Source organism: Cydia fagiglandana, chromosome 3, assembly GCF_963556715.1.
Source record: "Cydia fagiglandana chromosome 3, ilCydFagi1.1, whole genome shotgun sequence".
NCBI classification, from domain to species: Eukaryota; Metazoa; Arthropoda; class Insecta; order Lepidoptera; family Tortricidae; genus Cydia; species Cydia fagiglandana.
Genome location: NC_085934.1, coordinates 22,300,972 through 22,323,294, shown reverse-complemented (window position 1 = coordinate 22,323,294; position 22,323 = coordinate 22,300,972). Strand labels below are relative to the sequence as shown.

Sequence of the window (22,323 nt, the reverse complement as noted above, 5' to 3'; positions counted from 1 at the left end):
CATCGGCAACACTGATCAACAGGCGTCTTGCTATTGGTCAAACGCGTATCTATCGCGTTAATGTTGCCAGCTTACACCTGTTAAGATGTAACTTGTAGCTTTTTCATGGGGTCCGTTTAAGTTCTAAGGCGCGAGTAGACTTGCTTGTCGCTTTGTTGTCAGTTATTCACACTGTGCGATCTCTTGAAGGTTTGCCGATATAACAGGTAAGACACGATTTCAATACTTGCAACGGTGCTTATTATCTACGCGAACGTCTCTGCTCAACTAAGTTAAAAAATCACATGTACGATGATAAAAAAAAAGAAAAATAAACTCTTTGAAAACAAGCCACACTAGCGAGCGTCTAACGAAACGTACACTTGTTCGGCGTCTGCAGTCGCAGTGAGTTCAGGTTCAAATTCAAGTTTAGGAACGTTGGCCGGGCTGCAATAGAAATGTTAGTGGGTTTTCAGTTATTATAGCTAACAGTATATGGAGTTTCAAGGTAAATACGGAGAACTTTAAATTATTTCTCAAACCATTATATACTGTTTCAAATAGTTAACCGTTTAGTTACCTTACATCAGTTGAAAAGTTTCGCAAAAGATTTGTGACGTCCCACGGCTAAAGGTACCTTATGGCAGTTGGCGCTTACGCTATTATTAACGCCGCTCCAATATTTTTACGGTGCTATGCGATGTAAGCGCCAGCCGCCGTAAGGTACCTTTTCTCGTGGAACGTCACATTTTACAGTCAGATTATCATGAGATTGAAAACCAAGATAAATAATGCGTTCATTAAGATTTATTTATATGAATATTATTGCTACATTTGCCTTAACTCTTAAGTCAATTCTAACAAGTGTTGTGATACAAAATGTACTGAAATTACAAATATATAGATCGAATTTAAAGCGGCGGACCAGAGTAGCAATTGGAAAGAAATATTTCAATGAGTCTTTTGTTTTGTTTTACTTTCATTTGTTTCAGTACATCAAGTTATTAAATTAAAGAATAACTTTTGTAACTGTGGCTCTACTACTATTCAGTTAAATACCTTCAGAAATTAATTTATTTAAAGTTCTCGTATTTAGATGAACTTATTTAACAATTCCATTATGTCCGGGTACTAAATACAATATCAAAACTCCACAATTTCATACGATTAGCAATCAATAAATTACAATACTTCACAAAGTACACCTTCTATTGTCCATGCTTCATTTACAATCTATGGAAGTTTCGTTTTTTTATTTTTACTTGTTGCAATTTTTCTACATTATACATGCACTTTTACCTAACACGACACACAGTCCTACACAATTATTTTCATGTCTATTGTCTACTTTACTTTCTACAAATTATAGACCAGTCTTCAAAGTTTTTTCTATCAACATTTATACAATAAAAATGTAATATTGTCTATGACTTGGCTGATGGGACCTAAACTTTCCAGAAGCATCGTTTTCCTCATCTATTTTAAGCAGTTCTCGCCGATTTGACAGCTCGAAGAGGAAGGGAGAAGGAAATAATCACAGGTCATGCTCGGTCCATGCAAATGAAAGAGACACGCAAACAAACAGATAGAGTAACACAACAACTGAAGCTTGCCCGATGCTCGAAACTTGCTAACAGCCAATACTGGGTCTAAAGTCGTTATCGACCATCGATAGTTTTTCTTTTTTTTACAAAGGCCATTTTTAATGCCCGATAATGAGATGGATCAGCCAATTAAAAAGGGCGACAAACACATTCACATTTATATTGTTCTTGAACATTCGTCTAATAAATTTTGTTACGTTTTTCATTCCGAGTCAAGACCATATTATTTTCACTGTTTACCTGAGAGGAATGAGCCTGAAGGTAGCGGGACCAAGATAATAGAATACGTTAGATCGAAGCCGGGCCAAAAACTTGTAGACCGGCTACGTTAAGTCTACAGTGAATATATTTGGCAACACCATAAACGTCAAACTTCTATGAAATTGTGACGTTTATGGTAGTGTTGCCAGATATGTTTTACTGCAGACTTATTTAGCCGGACTATTCTCGATTCTTTTAAATCACAAAGCCCAATATTACCACCAAAAATTAGCAAATTTTTTTGATATTTTATAAGTCATGAACCTAGTGTCTAAATCATAATTTTAATGGTTGGATTGAGGTTTGCATCAAAGAATAGAGATATTTATGGAGTTCTAATTTTTAAATTTAAATAATGTATACTCAGGAGAAGTAAATGGGGGTACAGTTGAAGAGAAGAGATAGAGAAAAAACCATTATGAGCATAGCATTGCCACAAAGCAAGTCCAAAATAAAATGTAATTCAGTGAAATCATGAAGTGAATGTTTTTGAATGTAGTGAGATTATTTGTGAGAATGAGTTGTCTATATTTTGTTTTTTTTTTGTCAATTCTGTGCTAGTTTTCTTGTAAATCTACTTCGTGCATCTTTCAGGCTGTTTTTTGAACATACTCTACATAGTGCACTAGATAATTTATCTAAGCAAAGTTACTGTTGTATTATACAATATTTAAGTTTAATTTCAATATGTGTTCAATACTCAAACAGTAAAGATACACTAACATAACTGTATGGCATGACATGTAAAATGTACTATCATGGGTGAAAGAATAATGAATGTATTGGGAAGAGGAATTTGTACATGTTATTATATACTGAAAAAGATAGTTAGACACACAGACAGACATAAAGCTAATTAGAGCATTGTTAGATACGGGCTCTCAAAGTTCTTATAATGAAAAATAATCAGACATATAGATGTATAATCATATTTTTTTACACGTACGCGTATTTTTCTATTACGATAAGGAATGACAATACTGTGGAACCAGTACGGATATGATGGTCGTTCTTGTCTGCGTGACAGCGTGATAAAACGGTATCCGTCACTTTAAATCGCGCCGACTCTGACGGATATTTTGTCACGTATCGTGGATAAGCCATCCATAATAGGCCTGCAGTTTCCTGTTGTTATAGTCATATAAATTACCCTGTGGGTTGCGAAGGTATTGACTTCAGTACTTATACAGAAATCCAACACAGTTCCTTTAATATCTGTTTTGTATACTAATGCAATTTAATTCTAATATTATTAGGACATTTGCTATTTTTCTAAAATTGCAAAAGCGTCAGCTTAGGTACTGTAAAAAAATCCTACTTACTAACGATTGAAATATTTCAGTTAGAAATTTGAAGTTAATACAATTCAGTTGGAGTTGGAGTTACTCAGTTTTTTACTTTTTTTTACACCGCAATGGCACTGAAAGGTAGGCCTTTCATATACAGAGCAACTCAAATGTTATCAGTGCCACCAAATATGTTGGCATTGTGTATGACAGATTTGATACGATACGACGCAATCTATTAAAAACTTGTTTTCAGTTTTCGACTAGTGATTTTTGGGTTGCCCAGTGTAAAAAAGGCCGTGGATTTTATTTAATCAGTTATCCCTAACTAGAATCCTAACAAGCATTTAAAAAAAACTAGATATTGCAGTAATATTACACCGATTAGGTTACTTTTTGTTTTTAGGATTCCGACTTACTAAACGCGATTGCACCTTGTGTTTTTGTCATTTAGGATGCCGAATTCTTCCACGTAGACCTTACAAATCCATGATTATCTAGCCATAGATAGACATAGGTACTATACTTAAGCAAGTCCTTACCGAGTCCAAAAGGTTTCGTGGGCGTGGTGATGTCGGGATCATTGTGCTGGGGCGCGGCGTAGGAGTGGCGCGCGCGGCGCGGCTCGTCGGCGAGGTCCGCCACGCTGCCCGAGCGGCCCGCCACGCTCAGCGACTCGAATGACGAGTCTAGGCGCATGATCTGTAGTCAAAATTTATATAGATGGTTAAGCAAATCTTTTCAGTAGTAAAAGGCGGCAAATTTAAAAAATGTAGGCGCGAAGGGATATTGTCCCATAGAAAATTTGAATTTCGCGCCTTTTTCTATACTTACAAGATTTGCTTGACCAACTTTAACATACCTCGTACAAGAATTAGGTGTTTTAGAGCGGCCCATGAGTGGCTTACAACTAAAGACGTGGTAGTTTAATAAACACTATTTTGCATCATTTTAATTGATCAAATTTAATAAAAACAAAATGATGAATATTTTTTTTATTTATTTAACAAAGCATACATGTTCCTATCATTTTACTATATAGAAAACTGAAGTGTTTTAGGTACATGCTGTCTAAATGACCCGCTACATCAAATTATTCGAAACACGAGTCTAAGCTAAGCGCATTATTTATCAATAGAACATTTTTTTTTAATTATCGTATTTGAGTGTCCCGCTGCTGGGCAAAGGCCTTTAGTTATTTAGTTAATTAAGCATTTAGTTAATTAATAAATAATATTATGAATGGTTATTGGATATCTCAGCATTTATATTAATGCTAACTAAAGTAATAGACACTTCTAAATACTTAAAGTTAACAAGCACCCATCAATCTGAGTCATTAAATTGCATATACATAAAGAGACCACAATAACCAATGCCAACGGTGCCACCTCCATGGTGGAACTTGCTTTCCCGCCAGAATGAAAGCAGAACACTGATAAGCCTTACCAAAGAAACAATGCTAAATAAGATAAAAGAACGGTTTAGAACATCGACAGAAGCTTACTCCAAAAGGTTGTATAACAATATTATGTTTCACTGCGTAACAAAGGAAATAAATATAAAAATACTAACAGAATTAATCACTGAAGCATACAGGAAAGTACAGTCAGCAGAAAAAAAAATACCTAAGCGGGTGAGTTATTCCAATTGACCTACACACACACTCACTCTAAATAATAATAAAATTGTGTTCAGTTTAATTTAAAATACCTTGCCCGCTGTGCAACTTCTGCTGCTGACTGTATTATAATGACAGATTATATACCTACACTGACGTTAAAAAGAGAACAGTTTTATTGCATAATGTGCGTCGTTGGTTATGTGCGGCATTTTCGTCAAAGCATACGTGGCACACTACCATTAAAAAAAACGGGCATTTTGATCATTTGTACTCATATTTTACCTATGCACTCTACAGTCTACATGTACATGTCTTTAAACTCTACAGCCATTGACATGATATTCGTTGAGTCAGAAAGCAAGTATAAATCAAAATACCCGTTTTCTTTACTACCAATGATGTGGCGTCCATATAACTAGGTACATGCCCACCAGCTTCTACAATATTTTATGTTTTTACTACTTATTGAAAAACCTGTGCAAATTTTTATCCTTATCACCAACGCAATCATAGGTTTATAAACAAAGTAAAAGTCCAAAAAAAGGAAGGCTCGGGAACCCTGCTGAAAATCATGGACAAATAAACGTGACGGTCAACTTATAGGTGTTTCCGAAAAAAATTCATTCGATGTCTCGTTTGCCAAAATATTCTTATTCCCAAGCCAACAACAAAAATTTTCAGAAGAATCTCAAATCTAAGGGTGGTATTCCACCTGTTCAATTTGATTTTCTGATCTCATTTTCTCATCACTCGTTCTCAAAAATGCGAGCGTGACTCGCTGCGAATAAAACCGTGCCAACAACAGTTTTTATTTTAATTCGAACAAAATTTGAATTCTACATTCATTAATTACTTACATTGGCTTCCACAATAACTTGTAAAAAAATGTGAAAAAAAAACACTCGATCAAATGCAAATTGGCAAATTAAACATCGAACGAAAATTCTTCACAGAACAAAAAGTGACAGCTAGATAAGACGTGACAGCTAGATAAGACATGACAGCGCATGCTCGACTCACGTTGGCTCCGCTCTTTGTCGCGCTGTCGAGCGCCTGCGTCAGCTGTTATCGTAGCGACAACACACACGTTAAAAAGCGTACACACCGCGATAACCTTTGCAGAACGATAGCGACAAAACGTCACTGACGTTAGAAATGTCGATCGTTGGGCAATAGGCTGCAGGTCGGCGCTTGCTTTTCAAAATATACTTAATGACGATGTTTAAGCTTATTGCCGATTTTATAGCACTAGTTAATATAATATAAATATACGTATTTTATTGCGCATGAAACGAATGCACAAAAAGTCACGCCACAAAAGGATATAAATACATAATAGTAAAGACCGTCTAAACTAACTCTTCACTGACTTTGAGGCGATAAAGTGGCAAAGAATCGGTAAAATGTCAAATGCCCATGGGTATTTGACACTTATAATGGCGCTTTTACAGTTTGTCACTTACCAAGTCTATACAGAGTTAGCTTAAAGTAGGTTAGACGGATTTTACGATAAAGTAGCTAGGTTTTATCACTTTTATCATGATTAATTATTGTATAATTTTGAAAAGCAAGCGTATTTTAGACCTTTTAAGGATTAATTTGTTGGAAAACCTCTGGTTAACTAAGAATCACGCATATAATTCACTTAAACTGGGCATACAAAGTTGACCAGAGGTTTTATTTGTGAGTATAAGCTTATTGCGATACATAATAATATTATTATGTACATTGTGTTATGTGTTAGACATCTAATTTGTTAGTTACAACACTGATTAGCATTTTAGCTTACTGGTGTTATTTTAAGCGTTAATGTAATTCTAATAAAACCTTCGTGTGTTCTATGTCTATTTTGATTCACTATGTGTTAGTAAAAAAATCAGTTTTACTAGGTACTTATCGTTAAATATTACATTTTATCAATCTATGTGTCATGTCAAGCTGTCACGAGGGATAAACACTTCTTAACTTTTTGACCGCAACGACTATTTCATATAACCTGCAATATAAAACTTTAAACTCTCTCGTTTTGTACACATATTAATTACACAAACGGGTCTACCGCGATAGAGAATAAAATTAAAGAAAAATTAAAGGTAAAAACAATGAAATTATATCGCGGTAGACCCGTTTGTGTAATTAAATATGTGTAACCTGCAATAGTTATTTTTATGAAAAGGTATTAAGGTTCATTTTATACTACAACCTTTGGCGGCTATGGCCAACTGGCGGTCAGAGTAGGCCCATTTTATTAAAAGGCACTTTTGAATCTTTAAATATGTTCAGTAAAAGAACGATTAGAAAAACCTTACAACTTTATTGTAATATAAATGGATTTTTTTTGTACAGATTTCCGTGTACGTTACTTCTTTTTTGAACTTAGTAAAACTGATCTAGAGTGTCTTATCAATCGTAGTAAAAAGTAGCTACCACGATTGGTTATCATAAATTCATCTAATCTTGCTTTGGTGTAACGTGAATCTATTTCTATTTGAATATTTAAAACCTAGAAAGTAAGTCCATGTCACTCGAAAATTGTAAAATCACCCTCAATAATAGTACCGCGTAGAATGTTGGTCCCTATGACAGTTCTTTAAACCTTTTGATTGGGCTTAATTTGAAAAAAATGTTAAAGAGAAATGTGTTTTACTTTATTTAATTTTTATTACTTAATGTTACATTTCTAAATTGATTAGTGTGCTAAACTTCCAAAAAATGTTAAGGTACAAACATTTTACGCATCAGCTAATCCATATAAAAATTAAATGTCATAGGGACCATCATTGGACACGCGAGGTATAGACAATAGTGGATAGAACAATGCGCCAAATGTATTGATGTTGTCTATACGATCGATAATTGTATTTTGACTTGGCTTTTTAACAGATCGGCTCGCTAGAACTCGTTTTCTAGGTTTTAATACTAGGTAGATCGATAGTCGCTACTGCCGGGCTAGCACATGATTGGCGCGACAGTATCTCGCGGCGAGATAAACTACCAGTCCCTTTTGTTAACATACTTAGAAAAAGACCGGTAGTCTATCTCGCCGCGAGATACTGTCGCGCCAATGTGCTTGGCCTACTGGTGTGTTACTGCATACCTGTGAGAAGTTAGGTACGGAGGCGGTCTTGCGCATGGTGACGGGCTGGCCGCGCGCCTGCTCCAGCTCTTTGACGGCGACGCTCTGCCGGAGCCGGTCGAGGCTAAGGATGCTTTCCACTGCGCTCACGCCGCGGGTGTATTTCTCTGGAAAATAGTACATGATCAATTAAAGATAGTTCCGCTGTTTGAAAATTTACTCCCGTTTATTTTATACCGACTATCAATTTTTATGTAGGTATGCGTTTGTAAATAGAAATATTTCTATATTGTATTCTAAAATTAATCTAGAAGAGTTGATAATTAATTAATTATAATTATGGGGGTTTTGGTATGGTGACAGTCGTCATCTCAATGAATATTGTGGTTTTAAGGCTATAAATTGTATGGAGATGACAGCTGTCACCATACCCAAGCCTTGTGAAAAATAGGCTAAAAAAATAGAACTCAATTTAACCCTTCAGAAATCAGAAATATTTATTGTGTATTTATTGTGTTTGAACGTTACGGCCATACACGGCGCGTCATCGTGAAACTTGTCGGAATGCATGAAGGTTGATGACGGCTGAAGCCGCGCGTTTTGTCTTGACGCCTAAAGCGGTCCTTAGCGGTCAAAGGGTTAAGAAGAAGTACCTATGAATGTGTCCCTGTCAGCAGCACTAGCTTCTTCGCCCGTGGCCGCGATCTGAGCGAGGCTCTCCCTGTCTTCTAACTCCTCGGAGGCCTTGGGGAAGTTCGACACCACCTCGTAAGTTACTCCGGTCTACATTAGCTGGTCCACTCTGATAACTTACCTATGAAGGTCTCTCCATCCGCGGCGCTAGCTTCTTCGCCAGTGGCCGCGATCTAAGCGAGGCCCTCCCTGTCTTCCAACTCTTCGGATGCCCTGGGGATGTTGGAGACCACCTCGTAAGTTACTCCGGTCCACGATAGCTGGTCCATTCTGATAACTTACCTATGAAGGTCTTTCCATCAACAGCACTAGCTTCTTCGCCCGTGGCCGCGATCTGAGCGAGGCTCTCCCTGTCTTCCAACTCTTCGGATGCCTTGCGGATGTTGGACACAACCTCCTATGTTACTCCGGTCTGCGTTAGCTGGTCTACTCTGATAACTTACCTATGAAGGTCTCTCCATCAGCAGCACTAGCTTCTTCGCCCGTGGCCGCGATCTGAGCGAGGCTCTCCCTGTCTTCTAACTCCTCGGAGGCCTTGGGGATGTTGGAGACCACCTCGTATGTTACTCCGGTCTGCGTTAGCTGGTCCACTCTGAAATATAATACAGATTAGTAACCTAGAAATAAACCTAAATTGACGTTAACACATCTAGTTAAAATCTGCTTGTAGGAAAAGGTTGACTCCCACTTTTAATCGCAATCCGCTCTAAATCCTACTTGAAGTAAGTTATTAATACATTCAAGATATTATAGTGACAGTGATAAAATGTAAATATGTTTTTTTACTAGCCTATTATGTTGGAAGAGGCCTATTATGGCGTCCCATTGCTCGGAAAAGGGTTCTCCCATTGTCTTCCACGACTCCCGACATAGTGCCTCCTCCGGCCAGTTAAATTAATGTTAATATGTGTTAAGTTAGTTAATTTCATCTTTGCTATATAGTAATCAATTGTTTATAAAAATGACCTCACAACTTGATATCGATTTTAACAATGTCATAATAAACATTTACAGGTGTAGTGCATAATTGTTTTCCATCGTATTTTCTCGGAATCATTCGTATTTGTCATGCTACTTCAGTCAACCTCAGTACTTTTAGTACCGAGACTGAAATAGCAAGACACGTTTGTACGTTTCCGTGAGAATACGATGGAAAATAATTATGCACTACATTTATATCTTTATGTTAGTCACACACAAAATAAAAAATGTTTTTCGTTCTGTACTCACTCAAAGATGACTGACCTGACAATCTTCTTGCGTATCCTGTCAGTGAGGCTCTGTCGCTTGTAAATGTTCAGTCCCAGCCGCTTGCGCAGGATGAGGTCCATGGGCGCGGGGTGGGAGAGGCGGACGGTTGTTTTAAGGATCAGGTACACACGTTCGTTGGCTGGAAATAAGGAAATATTATGGGACAACGTAACACAAATCGACCTAAATAGGAGTTGTGTTGTGGGTATAGTCGTTAGCTTTCAACCAAGGGATAACTCTTTGTCTATTGAAAGTAAAACCGCATGTGCTACTTAGCTGCATACAAAAATTGTTGCGCCGTTTTAACCGGTTATTGAATTATCACTTTATGGAGATTGCAATAAATTTCAAAATGAACAAACAGAAAAATGATTTCTTCGATTTCTTGTGTGGTCCCTGGTTACTGAGTGCCAACGAGTCGAACGCTATAAAACCATTCTAAAATGTATGATAGAGATGCGTAACAAAGGCGCGTTATTGGAGAGCGCAAGTGCGTAAAATCAGTGTAAACACTGGTTTTTTGAGCGTTGGACTAGCCCGCGCTCAGGTGCCAATTATTAGAATTATACGCTAAATACTTGCCCTTTTTTTGCAGGTAAGTAGCATGAGCGGTTTTACTTAACATTACACAAAGGATTAGCCGTCCGGGACCAGCTACAAATCGAACGACTATATCAGACGAATGCCGATATTCGAACAAGTAAAACTCGTCTACTTGCCCACAAAATTCGCATCTGAAAAAGTAGACAATTCTCTGAAATTCTCTTTTTATTTATATATGGCGGTATTTCCCAGCCTTACCTTCTCGGCCAAATTACTGGATAAAACCCAACTACCCAACCCGACAACTCAAGACAAATCGTCTTGGCGCCGAAGGATAAGGAGAGCCGACCCCACCTAATGTGGGATAAGGCAAAGGAATAGTACATTATTGTCGAGGCTCGGAAGTAGCTACTTGCAGGCTGAGGATTCGTTTTAAACGGACGACCTTGGGAGTCCGTTTAATTGAATCCGAAGCCAGCAAGTAGCCTTCCAGCCGAGTCATATATAGTGCTTTTCTCAAAAATGGTGCAAGAAATATAAATATCATAGAAATATTTTACAAAAGCAACATTTTTACATATATATTTTCACAGAACAAAGCCCTTGCCGCCTTTTTATTTTTTTTTAATAAAAAAATAGAAGTGACCATAAACTCCGCGCTTCGCGACCTATTTTTTACACGGCAAAGTCGACTTTGACGTCCATTTTTGAGAAAAAGAAGATTACCCAGCCTTACCTTCTGTAATCCTATTAAGATACTGCGAGTCATGGATGGAGGAGTCCCAAGACGCGATAGCGGACACATCTTTATCGTGGTGATGTAATATCTGCAGCTCGTAGAACTTGTTTCCGTGTTCCTTCGGCAGGATAGAGTGGAGACCGGCCACGGTCACTTCTTCGCCGGACGGGTGGGTTGTTAGGTCGTCCGCTAAAAAATATTAAACATAAACTTAGACCGATACGGGGCTCGGACTAGGTACACTTTGTGTACGAAGTACGAGGAATTAAAGAGGATACGGGAGCTGAGATTTAAATATTTTAGGTAAATATATCCGTCTCGCTAACGGAAGCGGATCCTAAAATAAGTGCGATAAGGACAAGGCGAAAAATCCCGCGTAAAAAACTCAAAACAACGAGGTTTCGTACTCGACTGTTTCCTCCTCCAAAACTTAACCAAATGTAACGAAATTTGGAGATCTAAATGGTAATGAAATTATCTGTGTCGGATTGTTTTGCTTTTTAGGCTAAATGATGTTAGTTTTGAATACCATGCTTCTCTTTGCGACCTAGTAGATTAGGCGATATTTTGCGAATATTTGGAGTGCTCTAGCGCCTTAAAAAACAAATATAAAAAAAATCAAAACAGTCCGTCACAGATATTAATGTGTACTTACAAAAATCATTACTCTAGCTTCAAAAACCACGGAGGAAACAGTCGAGTACGTTTGTATGGAGAAATGACCACTCCTGTTGCCTCCTTAAGCGGAGAAGCAGCTGGAAGAGGTGTGGATCTTAAAATTTATATATTTAAGGAAAAATAGAAAAATTTACACTACCGACAAAACTAAAACTTGCGTGAAACACAGGTCCAATCGCTACTGACAACTACGGAGGTTTATCAAATGTGTGCGAATCTTTTCATTCCTTCCTTAAAATGCTATTTTATGTTTTTATTTTTATTATTAGCTAACCGTTGAATACACTCCTATCTTGCTCTTGATAGTTTTACTATAACCAGGCGTGGTTCACTCCGCGATTTCGTCAGGTAGGTACAAATACATCCATTCCACACCAATTTTGGTGGCTAGCCATAAGCCGCGCGTGGCGCTGTCGCCACCTTGCCGCCATATCTGTCCTGATCGTAACAGACGCGTTTTGTTAGTCTTCTGTACCTAGTACTATTATTTATTCTGTGCTATAACTTACCATTGAGGTCGAGGAACAACACCGGTATGTGTTGCTCCATGCCCGGCGGCGGGTTCCACGCGGCCGGCGCGCCGGGAATAGGGCTGCCGGGGCTCGGCACCAATACCTGATTGATATTCATAAAGTTAGTGTAAGTCTTAGAAGGACAAGAACCTGTTTTACGGGACTGCACCTAAATAATATAGTAGTAATAGTGATAATTTGCGAGAGTAAGGGTCTCCCCAGATATATCGACGCGGAATCGGCAAAAGCAGATAGGAAAAAGCTTTATGTTTGCGCAATAAGACCGAAAAAGTTGTCGTTTGGCTCGGCTCGCATCGGCCGGGGCCGACCGACGCGTCGATGGCTTTTTCGCTACTTCTGGGAAGACCCTAAATCGATCTTATGTTCTTTCCCGGGACACAATCTATCTCCATACCTAAATTCATTTAAATCGGCTTAACGATATGAGCGTAAAGAAGTTACAGACAGTTAAGTACTTGAGCATTTGTAATATTAGTAAAAATAATAGTGATATGCGCAAAACCGTTCACTGAGTTGAAAAGATTGATTCACTCATTTCGTTCATTTCGCTCATTTGGCTCCGTGGATCTGTAGACGAGTGAGTGAGACGATACACACAGTCATAAGTGCGTCAAAGATGGCGAATCACGCAATACGGTCCCGCCATGTTTTCCCGACACCCTCCGAATTCCTCCGATCCGCTCCGAAACCTATTAGAATCGTCTCACTCGTGAACGACACATGTCTAAGGAATAACTTACCGCGTTTCGCTCCTCAGTGAGCGAGACCCACTGCTCCACTAGCGATTGTTCCCTCTCCATGTCTCGTTCGCTCTTCATCGACGGCGACATGTTCACTAGTTTCTGAAATTTAGGTTTTCGGATAAACATCTAAATATTGAATCCTATCCTGAGTCTTTTCTTCTGTTCTAAACTGTATACAAAATATTTTTTGAGGTATTTGGCGTCAATTAACTGTATTTTGCCTAGGTGCATTAGACGCTATTATCATTTCAGATAGTTTTGATTAATACCTATTGAACTGATGTAAATATACGTACCTACATAAATCGAGTAACAAATTCTTTTCCACGACGTATTGGTACTGGTACTTTCTGGCGTGTTTATTTTAAATTGTCAAGTTATTTACTTAAAACCGTAACATACATATTACTTACATATTTTTTCGCATACTATAATATTTATAATAAAGAATACGAAAACTGCAATGAACTTAACACATTAATTAGCCGCTGAGTGCCACGCCGTATGGAGCGCGTAGTCGCCACGAACAGTGTACCCGACTGTCGGGCTCTTCGCCCTGAATGTGTTAATGAGACTTACTTGTAGCTGCGCGTGTAAGTGTTGTCGTCGCCTGGCGAGCGCGTCGCTCCACCGCTCTCTTAGCACGGCCAAGTCTTCCTCTTGATACGAGTCCAACGGCTTCTGAAGACGGGACCTGAAAGGAATACGTAACGGTTAATATAATAAATAAATAAATAAACATAGTATTATATATAGTTTACTCACTATATTAATATTTATACTATTAGAAGTATTTGAACAAATTAAATTATCACATGAGATGATCCAGTTAGAAGGTCCGAAGTCCGAACCATACTGTTCTACCTTAGGGATGCCCAGGGGGCGCCATAAGCCTTCAGTAAGAAGTGCATATACTTGGAAAAAATCGACCTATGCCATTGTGGTCCGGTGGCCGAGTGGTTCAGGCACCTGCCGCGATAGCAGAGGACGCTGGTTTGATTCCAGCCTGGGGCACTGGAGGCCTTGGTCACTTTTTTTTAGTATATGACATTTATTTCAGTTTATAATTAATATTTATGTTTTAATTTAAGTTTCTTTTGTATTTTTATTTTACAGTCATCTAATACTCATCGAGACGATACTAATAAAGTTAAAATCATCATTCATATTTTTATCATTGATGATTTTCAGTTCCTAAGGCCATCCGATCTCCATAAACAAACTAAAAGTTAAAAAAAAAAGTTTTAGCTTGTTGTCACTAGAATAAAAGCTTATAAAAGAATGTTTTTATGTTATGCGCAACTTAATTCAATGTATGGAATGATGTTTTGGGGAAATTACCTGACGCTGACGGAGCCCACTTCGACGCTGACGATATGCTGACAGATGATAGGCAACGTGCCCGAGTTGTGTGCCGGTCTAACTCTGACCGCTAGTCGACGTTGTTGCCCTTGACGGAGTTGGTATACGCCGCCGGTTACCATGTCTGGACGTGATACGACCTGCGAAAACATGACGCAGTTAATTGTATCTTTTATAATACTAAACGCACGGTCGATTTATGCGATAGGGGAGGTAGGGGACCATTGGGCAGTCGGGAAGCTTGGGCACCCCCTTCTACCTCCCCGACTTATGTTTCAATGTTTGTTACCTTACACAATCATTATCGTCAAGTTTTGAGTAACAGTATCTTGTTTTGATATATTTTAATGATGTGACACTTATAATGTGAATGCATCTAACGTGTAATGTTGCATCTCTGCTCCTGCATTTTCGCATTGGTCGATAAGATTGTGTAAATATGCAGTGCCGGATTTACACATTTGCCGCCCGTAGGCTATGCCGATTTTGCCGCCCCTATCCGCCTTGCTTATAGGTTTTTAGGGTTCCGTACCCAAAGGGTAAAACGGGACCCTATTACTAAGACTTCGCTGTCCGTCCGTCCGTCCGTCCGTCCGTCCGTCCGTCTGTCACCAGGCTGTATCTCACGAACCGTGATAGCTAGACAGTTGAAATTTTCACAGATGATGTATTTCTGTTGCCGCTATAACAACAAATACTAAAAACAGAATAAAATAAAGATTTAAATGGGGCTCCCATACAACAAACGTTATTTTTGACCAAAGTTAAGCAACGTCGGGAGGGGTCAGTACTTGGATGGGTGACCGTTTTTTTTTTGCTTTTTTTTGTTTTTGTTTTTTTTTCATTATGGTACGGAACCCTTCGTGCGCGAGTCCGACTCGCACTTGCCCGGTTTATTTAAAGTACTTTCCTGTCAGAGGCGTTTAATTTTATAGTACAACACACCATAGCCATAATATGTTCTGTGCTATCATTCAATGATATGGTCAGATGGGTCACAATAAAATGTAGTTGTAGAAATTTTTTCGAGAAAATAGTAGGTAGGTACAATTTTAGGGTTCCGTACTTCAAATGGAAAAAAACGGAACCCATAATACCACGAAGATACAAGAATCGACGACCATCCCAAATTTACAATGTAGTCAGATGGATCTTAAATAATGTAGGTACTTAAATGAAAACGCGAGCGTAGCGAGCGCGAATTTTTTTCGAGGAAATGGTAGGTACTTATTTAGGGTTCCGTACTTCAAAAAGGTCTTGACATGACAGAGGGCGGCAAAATCGACAAATTATGCTTGTTATTTAAATATTACAAATAAATTCTGGTCTACCCTAACTGAACAGCACATACAATATATTTTTTGACCCAAATTTGCCGCCCCCTAAAATCTGCCGCCCTAGGCTTCAGCCTACTCAGCCTAGTGGTAAATCCGGCACTGTAAATATGTAGGCCTAACAGATGATTAGCGCGACAGTATCCCGCGGCGACTTAGACTACCCGTACCTCTTTTGTTAACATAGTTAGAAAAAGACCGGTAGTCTATCTCGCCGCGAGGTACTGTCGCGTCAATCATGTGCTTGGCCTACTGTACCTCCAGGCGCCTGTTCTTACTATGCTTAAGGGAAAAACTGGAGCATATTATAGGATGATATGGAGTAATACGAATAGCCCATATGATTGACTAATCAGTGATTTGGGCTTGCTTGGATGGTGACTTAAGTAACAATGCACTTTATTACACTTGTAACACGGTTTATTGTCCAATAATTTCAGCCGGGACGAAATAGTCCCGTTCGGCCCGCTCCTTACCTCAACAGGAGCGTATTCGCCCTGATCATTCAGCTCATGTATCTCGACCCAGAGCTCTATCTTCCTCGTCAGCTCCGCCCAGCGGTCAGCCAACGAGCGTGCTTTGGCTAATTGTTGTTGTTCCACCTCCCAGTTGCCGCGGCCGCGGCTGAAGCCGGCCGAACGGTGGCCCCACACCTCGATGGAGAGGGCGCCCTCTGTGAACAAACGTTTTAAGGTTAAATGCGCAAAGCTGTATGTAGACGGTTAGTAAGTGATATTTAAGGTTTTATGAATAAGATCGCCAAATTTGTAATTTAAAATAATAATACGTATGTATAGTTTCGGTTTTTATATTTTAGGTTTTTTTTTGTTTTAAGAGTTGTAGTTATCTACGCATTGTCAATCCTTGCGTTGTTTCGCATAGATTTGAATTATTCAGTTATTTAAGTATTACCTTATGTTGGTATTTAAAACAGTTAGTAAATCACTTTTTCAATGAAAAGTAATTTACTTACTATCATAAATATTTTCTTACAGTCACGTGATAAACTTTCTTATATGGCGCAGTCGGCAGGAAATAAATTTGCTTCTTAAAGGAAACTTGATTTGTGCATGTTAATTTTATTATAAATCGTAAATTTTAATAACAGGTACATTATAAGATGTACAATGAATACAAATAATAATGTATTTATCTATTGGGTTACTTCTACTCAGAATCACGAGGAGTATCGAAATAAAATGAAAAAAATGTGTCCTAAAAAAATTAGAGTTTTGTAAAACATTTTCACATACATTTTGTATGGCCCGTTACAAAACTGATACCCAAAATTTGTATGAAAAACTGGGGACACTTTTTTTCTTTGGCACATTCAATAGTACTCGTGATTCCGAGTCTAAATAACCTAAAAGTTGATGGTTTTTCGAAAAAAAAAGTAAATGGTACCATTTTTTTCTGAAAACCCCATCTATCTGATCCAGTCTGAAAGTACGAACCCGCGCAATGCTCAATGAACTCCTCAGTCAGAGTCAGCGTGTGGTCCTGCTCGTGGTCGAAGTGGACGTTGGGCGCGGCGGCGGCGCGGGGCGAGGCGGGGGGGAGGAGGGGGGGCGCGGCGTCGCCCACGTGCGGCGCCACCACCACCGCCTCGCCCAGCAGCGAGTACTGGCAGAACACGAAGTGGGACAGCGAGGGGGGCAGCCCCGTCGCCTGCTTGATGGCTACGCGGATTGTCACCTGAGATATACATATCCAGTTAAACTCTTCCAGGCATAGTGCATCTAGCGACCGCATACTCACCGATAGAATTTCAACCTTAGGAATGAGATTTAAGGTTCATATTCGATTGATCTTTCGGGAAAAGTTACTTATCATTAAATGAATCATCAAAGCTGCACAAAATTTATTATACTTATTAGCATTTTTTGGAAACTCCTTCTAATTTGGCGCAGCACGGAAAAGGGTTAAAACTCAGCGCTAATTTCGACATAGTACTTACACCTATTTGATGTATTTACGCTACAGATGTAATTCATTATTATTTTCAGTTAGTCTCAGTACAAAAAGTACTAATATTGACTGAACTAGCATGACAAATACGAATGTTTCCGAGAAATAACAATGGAAAACAATCAGGTATGCGCTACATCTGTACCTACTCATCGGTAAGCCCATGTCATCGGCTACGTAGCTCTACAATCTTAGTTAGCAGTGAACGAGACCAAAAAAAACTGATTGTGCATAATTTCTAGCCTCCAGAGCAAATATAAAGAAAATGTGCTCCTATTTTCTGTATATGTGCCTATAACATTTAGGCCCACTTGCACCATCCCAGTTAAACAGTTAAACCTAATAACCTAATGTCAAATTGTACGGGTAACCATGGTACCTCCAGGTTGAACCGGTTATCCCCGGGTTAGTAGAATGGTGCAAGTGGGCCTTAAAGAGTTTCCTCGATTTCTTCAGAATCCCGTCACCAGATCCTGACATGATGACAATGAGATTAAACGATCCTTTAAAAAAATATTACGCAAATTAGTCCAAACTTTCTTTTATAATCGGAGCATAATTTGAAAAAATAAAACCCAAAATTTAAGTTTATCTATCAGTAAAATCCAAACTTACCTGTTGAGTGGCAGGATCCGAGGGGTCGTCATCATCTCTCATGTCTCCCGAACTGTCTGAAGCTGCCTCGCATATTCTATCTTGTGGGAACTGTCCCGCCACTCTGCTGATCTCCACCTGAGAACAAAACACTTGTTATATAAATAATGTCCTTGACATAGCATAACTTTTGTTACTTACAGCATAACACAGTCATAACAATGGTCAGCGGAAATACAACAAGTAATATTAATGGAATTTTGATCTGAATCAATATTTGTGTCGCTTCATACTCGGGTAAATCCATTCTACCCTCTCAGCCTATTACCTTTTCTGAGTCGGGACCATTTCGTGACCGTGGTAGTATTACCTGTTGTTTTATCTATTAAGTTTTGTCACGAATAAAAACATTCTATTCTATTCTATTCTAATACCAAAATCGCATAATCTGACAGATGGATTTACCCGAGTTTGAAGTTAAGCGACTCATTCAGAGGACATTATTTTCTTCTAATAGTAAGTCACAAAATATCTCAATTATTTTGTGGATAGCTCTGACACACGTAAAAGGCAAACAACTTTCATATATATTTTTGCTTTTCATTTTCATTACCTTCTCGTCATAAAAAAATATTTAAAAAAAATATATCGTATGATGGGTGGATGGATGTATGGATGATGTAACTATGTATCCACAAACAAAACATCCTCCAGACTGAGCATAGTCGCGCTACCCCCTCTGCCACGCATACGGTAATTTTACTCCATGTTCGAGTCGAAAGTGTCTTTGTGTGACGTCCGTGTCTTTGAACGGACCAATCACGGCACGGGACTTCTCTCACCTCGTCCCCGCATTTTTGGCATCATCGGTTGCATGAAATAATTGCTCTAAACTCGGTCTAGAGTCTCGTAAAATGGTATGTTTGCTTGTTCGCCTACCTGTAGTCTGCCCGCGACCTCTCCCTGCTGGCTGATGATGGGCGTGTGGTAGTCGAGTGTGACGTCATGGAACAGCGCCTCCAGGAACACGTTGGCGACGCCGATCAGGTTATGGTTCTCCTGGGACTCGTAGAATGGATCGATGGCTTTTTCGGCTGGAGGCTGTGAGTAAAAAAGTGTGTTAAAGTTTATGTTGTTAATCCAAAGAGTTGAGGCATTTATCTAGTTTTTTTTAATTATTCACAAGTTAGAAAACACAAATCAAATCAAATGGATAGTGTAACAACAAAATTTTAATTCTTCATTTTTCAATACTGTTTAGTATGGGACCCATCTTCGTTTGATACCCTTATCGCCATCTAGTGAGCGCAGGCGTATTCACGCAGCGCCCTATCGAACTAAGCTTGGTCCGGTTGCTACATTAAAAATTAATTTCGGCTTCTTCCTACATTTTTGGTTTTCTTTTAATCGAAAGGGGTTTGTAAATTAAAATTGTCTTCAAATATTGATTTTTCTTTCCCTTTAATATTAGTCCAAATAAAGTAAAAAAGAAAGGTAATGTTTTTTTCCAAAGCCACCTCGAACTCATAGGATCGCACGAATCCAGTTCGGGCTGTGGCAACTCTGCCATTTGGTCTGTCATTATTCCTGTCAAAATGGAGATCGAGGATCGTTTTCTTTTGCGGTGTTTCGCCGTATGAAAGCTGTTTTATGGCTATAATAACTTCCATCGGTAGACATCTCCTTTTTGAGTGAGTATTTTGGTGATTTCTGCAGTGGGTTTTGTGCATAAGATTCCATTTAATAGCGTGGTGAATTTTATTTCACAGTCCCGGATTTTTATCCTATATGGAAGTCGTGTGAGACGATGGTGTGTTGGTGGAGGCCTCATCGAGTCGACATGCTGGTCAATCCCGGCCACGTATGCCGCTTCTCCTCGATGGGTAAGTTAATTACTTGTTTTTGAATTCGTAATCCTTACGCCCATGCGGGGGTCCGCTCTTTCAATCATGAACCGATTTTTCTCCTTTATTTAGGTCCCAGCTTGTCAAAAGTCTGTGAACCCTGTCTTACTACCTGTAACTCGTTACAGGGCCTACCACTTAGTCTACAGTTTGGCTGTAAGGCAGCCCCCAGCCAGCTTGGTGTACCGGCGGTCGGGGCCTGTTCGCTATTACTACAACTACCATGGATGCAGAGGCACTGCGACATGAGTCTCCATTAGTGTGTCGGCAGTGGTACCTTCCTTCTAATGTCACTACTTAAAAGGTCAGAGACAACCAATTTATTATATTCTCCAAGGCGCCCAACTTACTTTAAATAATTTTCCTTATTTTTTTATACCACGTACCCAGAGTGCCCAACCATAAGAAATGTAGCCGCCAAACCCACATTTGCTCTCATATTTTTAGTTAAGTCTGTAGTAAGCTAGCCGAGGCTATTTAATATATTATAATGTCATAAGTTTACATTTGACACTTCTAAACTTAGATATTTGTTGTTTAGTCAAATAAATGTATTATAAGTAATGTACTAGTTTCCTTTATTCCATTTTAATTAGCCCCCTAAAATAATTTTGGTATCAGTGTCACCCATCGCGGGGCTTTTCTTTTGGCGAGCACCCTTTAGTCACATATAAGTTAGCTAAAGGAACTTATGGTTGGACATCCTGTTTGCTTTATTATACCTACCTTTGTTTACTGCAATATTCAAAATAATTAACACTATTTAATTGTGGTTAGGACAGCCACATGTTGTCAATTATCTACTTATATACTTATGTTGTACTGTAAAGGAGTTGTAGTCTAATTACTTATTCATTTGCTGGTATTTAAACTCCAGATGTTATTAATTTAAAGCAATTTTAGACAATTGTCATAAACACAATTTATTTTATAGATGTATTTCCTTAGTATCTCTTAATGTTAAAAGTTTTACTTCATAAAAGACGTTGTAGTTTACCGGATAGCAGACACACTATGTTTTGACTATTGTATTTTTTTGTGATTTATATCATGTTTTACCGGAGAGTCACTCACAAAAGGTTAAACCCTTACCGGGTAGTGAGGTACTTAAGTGGTTAAACTTTAATTTACTTTTTACTTTCAATTTTTTTTTGTGACTAGTTTTCAAACAAAAGTTTATAATTTACTGGAGGGTTAGTAGTAAAGTGTTAAAAATTTAATACCTAATTTCCATTGTTTTTTTTATATACTTGATGTGAAGGATTAGTTACTGGTAATTGTACTACTATGGTAATCTTGTTTGGAAGGATGGACCGTCTTATTAATTTTAAATTTATTACATAATGTAAAGGGAGCAAATTTGGAGGTTATAGTGAAGTACAGTCAGCAGGAGTTTACATTTATTAAATTTATTACGGGATGTTTGGAGTTGAAGTTTAAAATAAATAAAATTAATATTAAATAGTTTCTTGACGTGGTTGGGTACAGTCAGTCGCAATTATTGTTGTTGACTTACGTTTTTTTTAAATAACTTACCGATATTCAAATAGCGGTTTACCTTTAAGGTCGAATCTTATTGTAGTGGTTTTTAAAAGTGGTTTCGTACGGGAGTTATGTATATTACCTACTTTTCCTTATCTATTGTCTCGACTTAAATCGAGTTTTTTTTTCCTTATTGTTGTTACTTTAGGTGAAGTAAATATTTACTTAATAGTTTCATATCGGTGATTGCGCGGTCGGTAGGAGTTTTTTTTTATCTGTTGCGTGCAGGAGTTTTGTTTACGTATTACTTTCTTTCGATCGTGTCTGAGCAAACGTAACTCAGTCACGTGGTTTGTTTGTTGTTGGTGGGCGGAGAGGACGATTTAAAGACTCTTCGCGTGTTTTACCGGGGTGCTGGCGTTTTAAACCAGCATTCCAATCGGCACTGGCTGGTCGGGTTTTGGCGGATTTTAAACCGTCAAGCTCTTAATAGCAGTGCCGTCTTCTTTTGTTAACGCTTTGCGGTATGACTTAAATCATATGCGTGAACGTTAATGTTGATGTTAGGGGGTTGTTATGCGGTACACGCCTTAAAGCGTCGTCCGCAAACATCGGATTTTTGTGTGTCAGACTGACAGACTTGCATTGCTTGAAATGGAGCCTGTACAG

General features: G+C 38.6%; 1 protein-coding gene across 3 annotated transcripts in view; it reads right to left on the bottom strand.

The window, feature by feature from the left end:
* The window catches only part of LOC134680342 (kinesin-like protein KIF13B), a 245,555-nt gene that overhangs the window by 12,299 nt on the left and 210,933 nt on the right, over positions 1 to 22,323 (bottom strand). Inside the window, exons 16-29 of one of the 3 annotated variants that reach the window (XM_063539462.1) lie at positions 19,208 to 19,369; positions 18,290 to 18,406; positions 17,161 to 17,401; positions 16,183 to 16,379; positions 14,352 to 14,512; positions 13,590 to 13,704; positions 13,008 to 13,109; positions 12,244 to 12,349; positions 11,054 to 11,245; positions 9,754 to 9,913; positions 8,967 to 9,115; positions 7,852 to 7,997; positions 3,673 to 3,832; positions 361 to 426 (exon numbers count right to left, since the gene is read on the bottom strand). In XM_063539462.1, the coding sequence (XP_063395532.1) occupies positions 361 to 426; positions 3,673 to 3,832; positions 7,852 to 7,997; positions 8,967 to 9,115; positions 9,754 to 9,913; positions 11,054 to 11,245; positions 12,244 to 12,349; positions 13,008 to 13,109; positions 13,590 to 13,704; positions 14,352 to 14,512; positions 16,183 to 16,379; positions 17,161 to 17,401; positions 18,290 to 18,406; positions 19,208 to 19,369 (2,074 nt within the window). The remainder of the gene's footprint in view (positions 1 to 360; positions 427 to 3,672; positions 3,833 to 7,851; positions 7,998 to 8,966; positions 9,116 to 9,753; positions 9,914 to 11,053; positions 11,246 to 12,243; positions 12,350 to 13,007; positions 13,110 to 13,589; positions 13,705 to 14,351; positions 14,513 to 16,182; positions 16,380 to 17,160; positions 17,402 to 18,289; positions 18,407 to 19,207; positions 19,370 to 22,323) is intronic. The other 2 variants (XM_063539463.1, XM_063539464.1) reach the window with 2 other exon arrangements.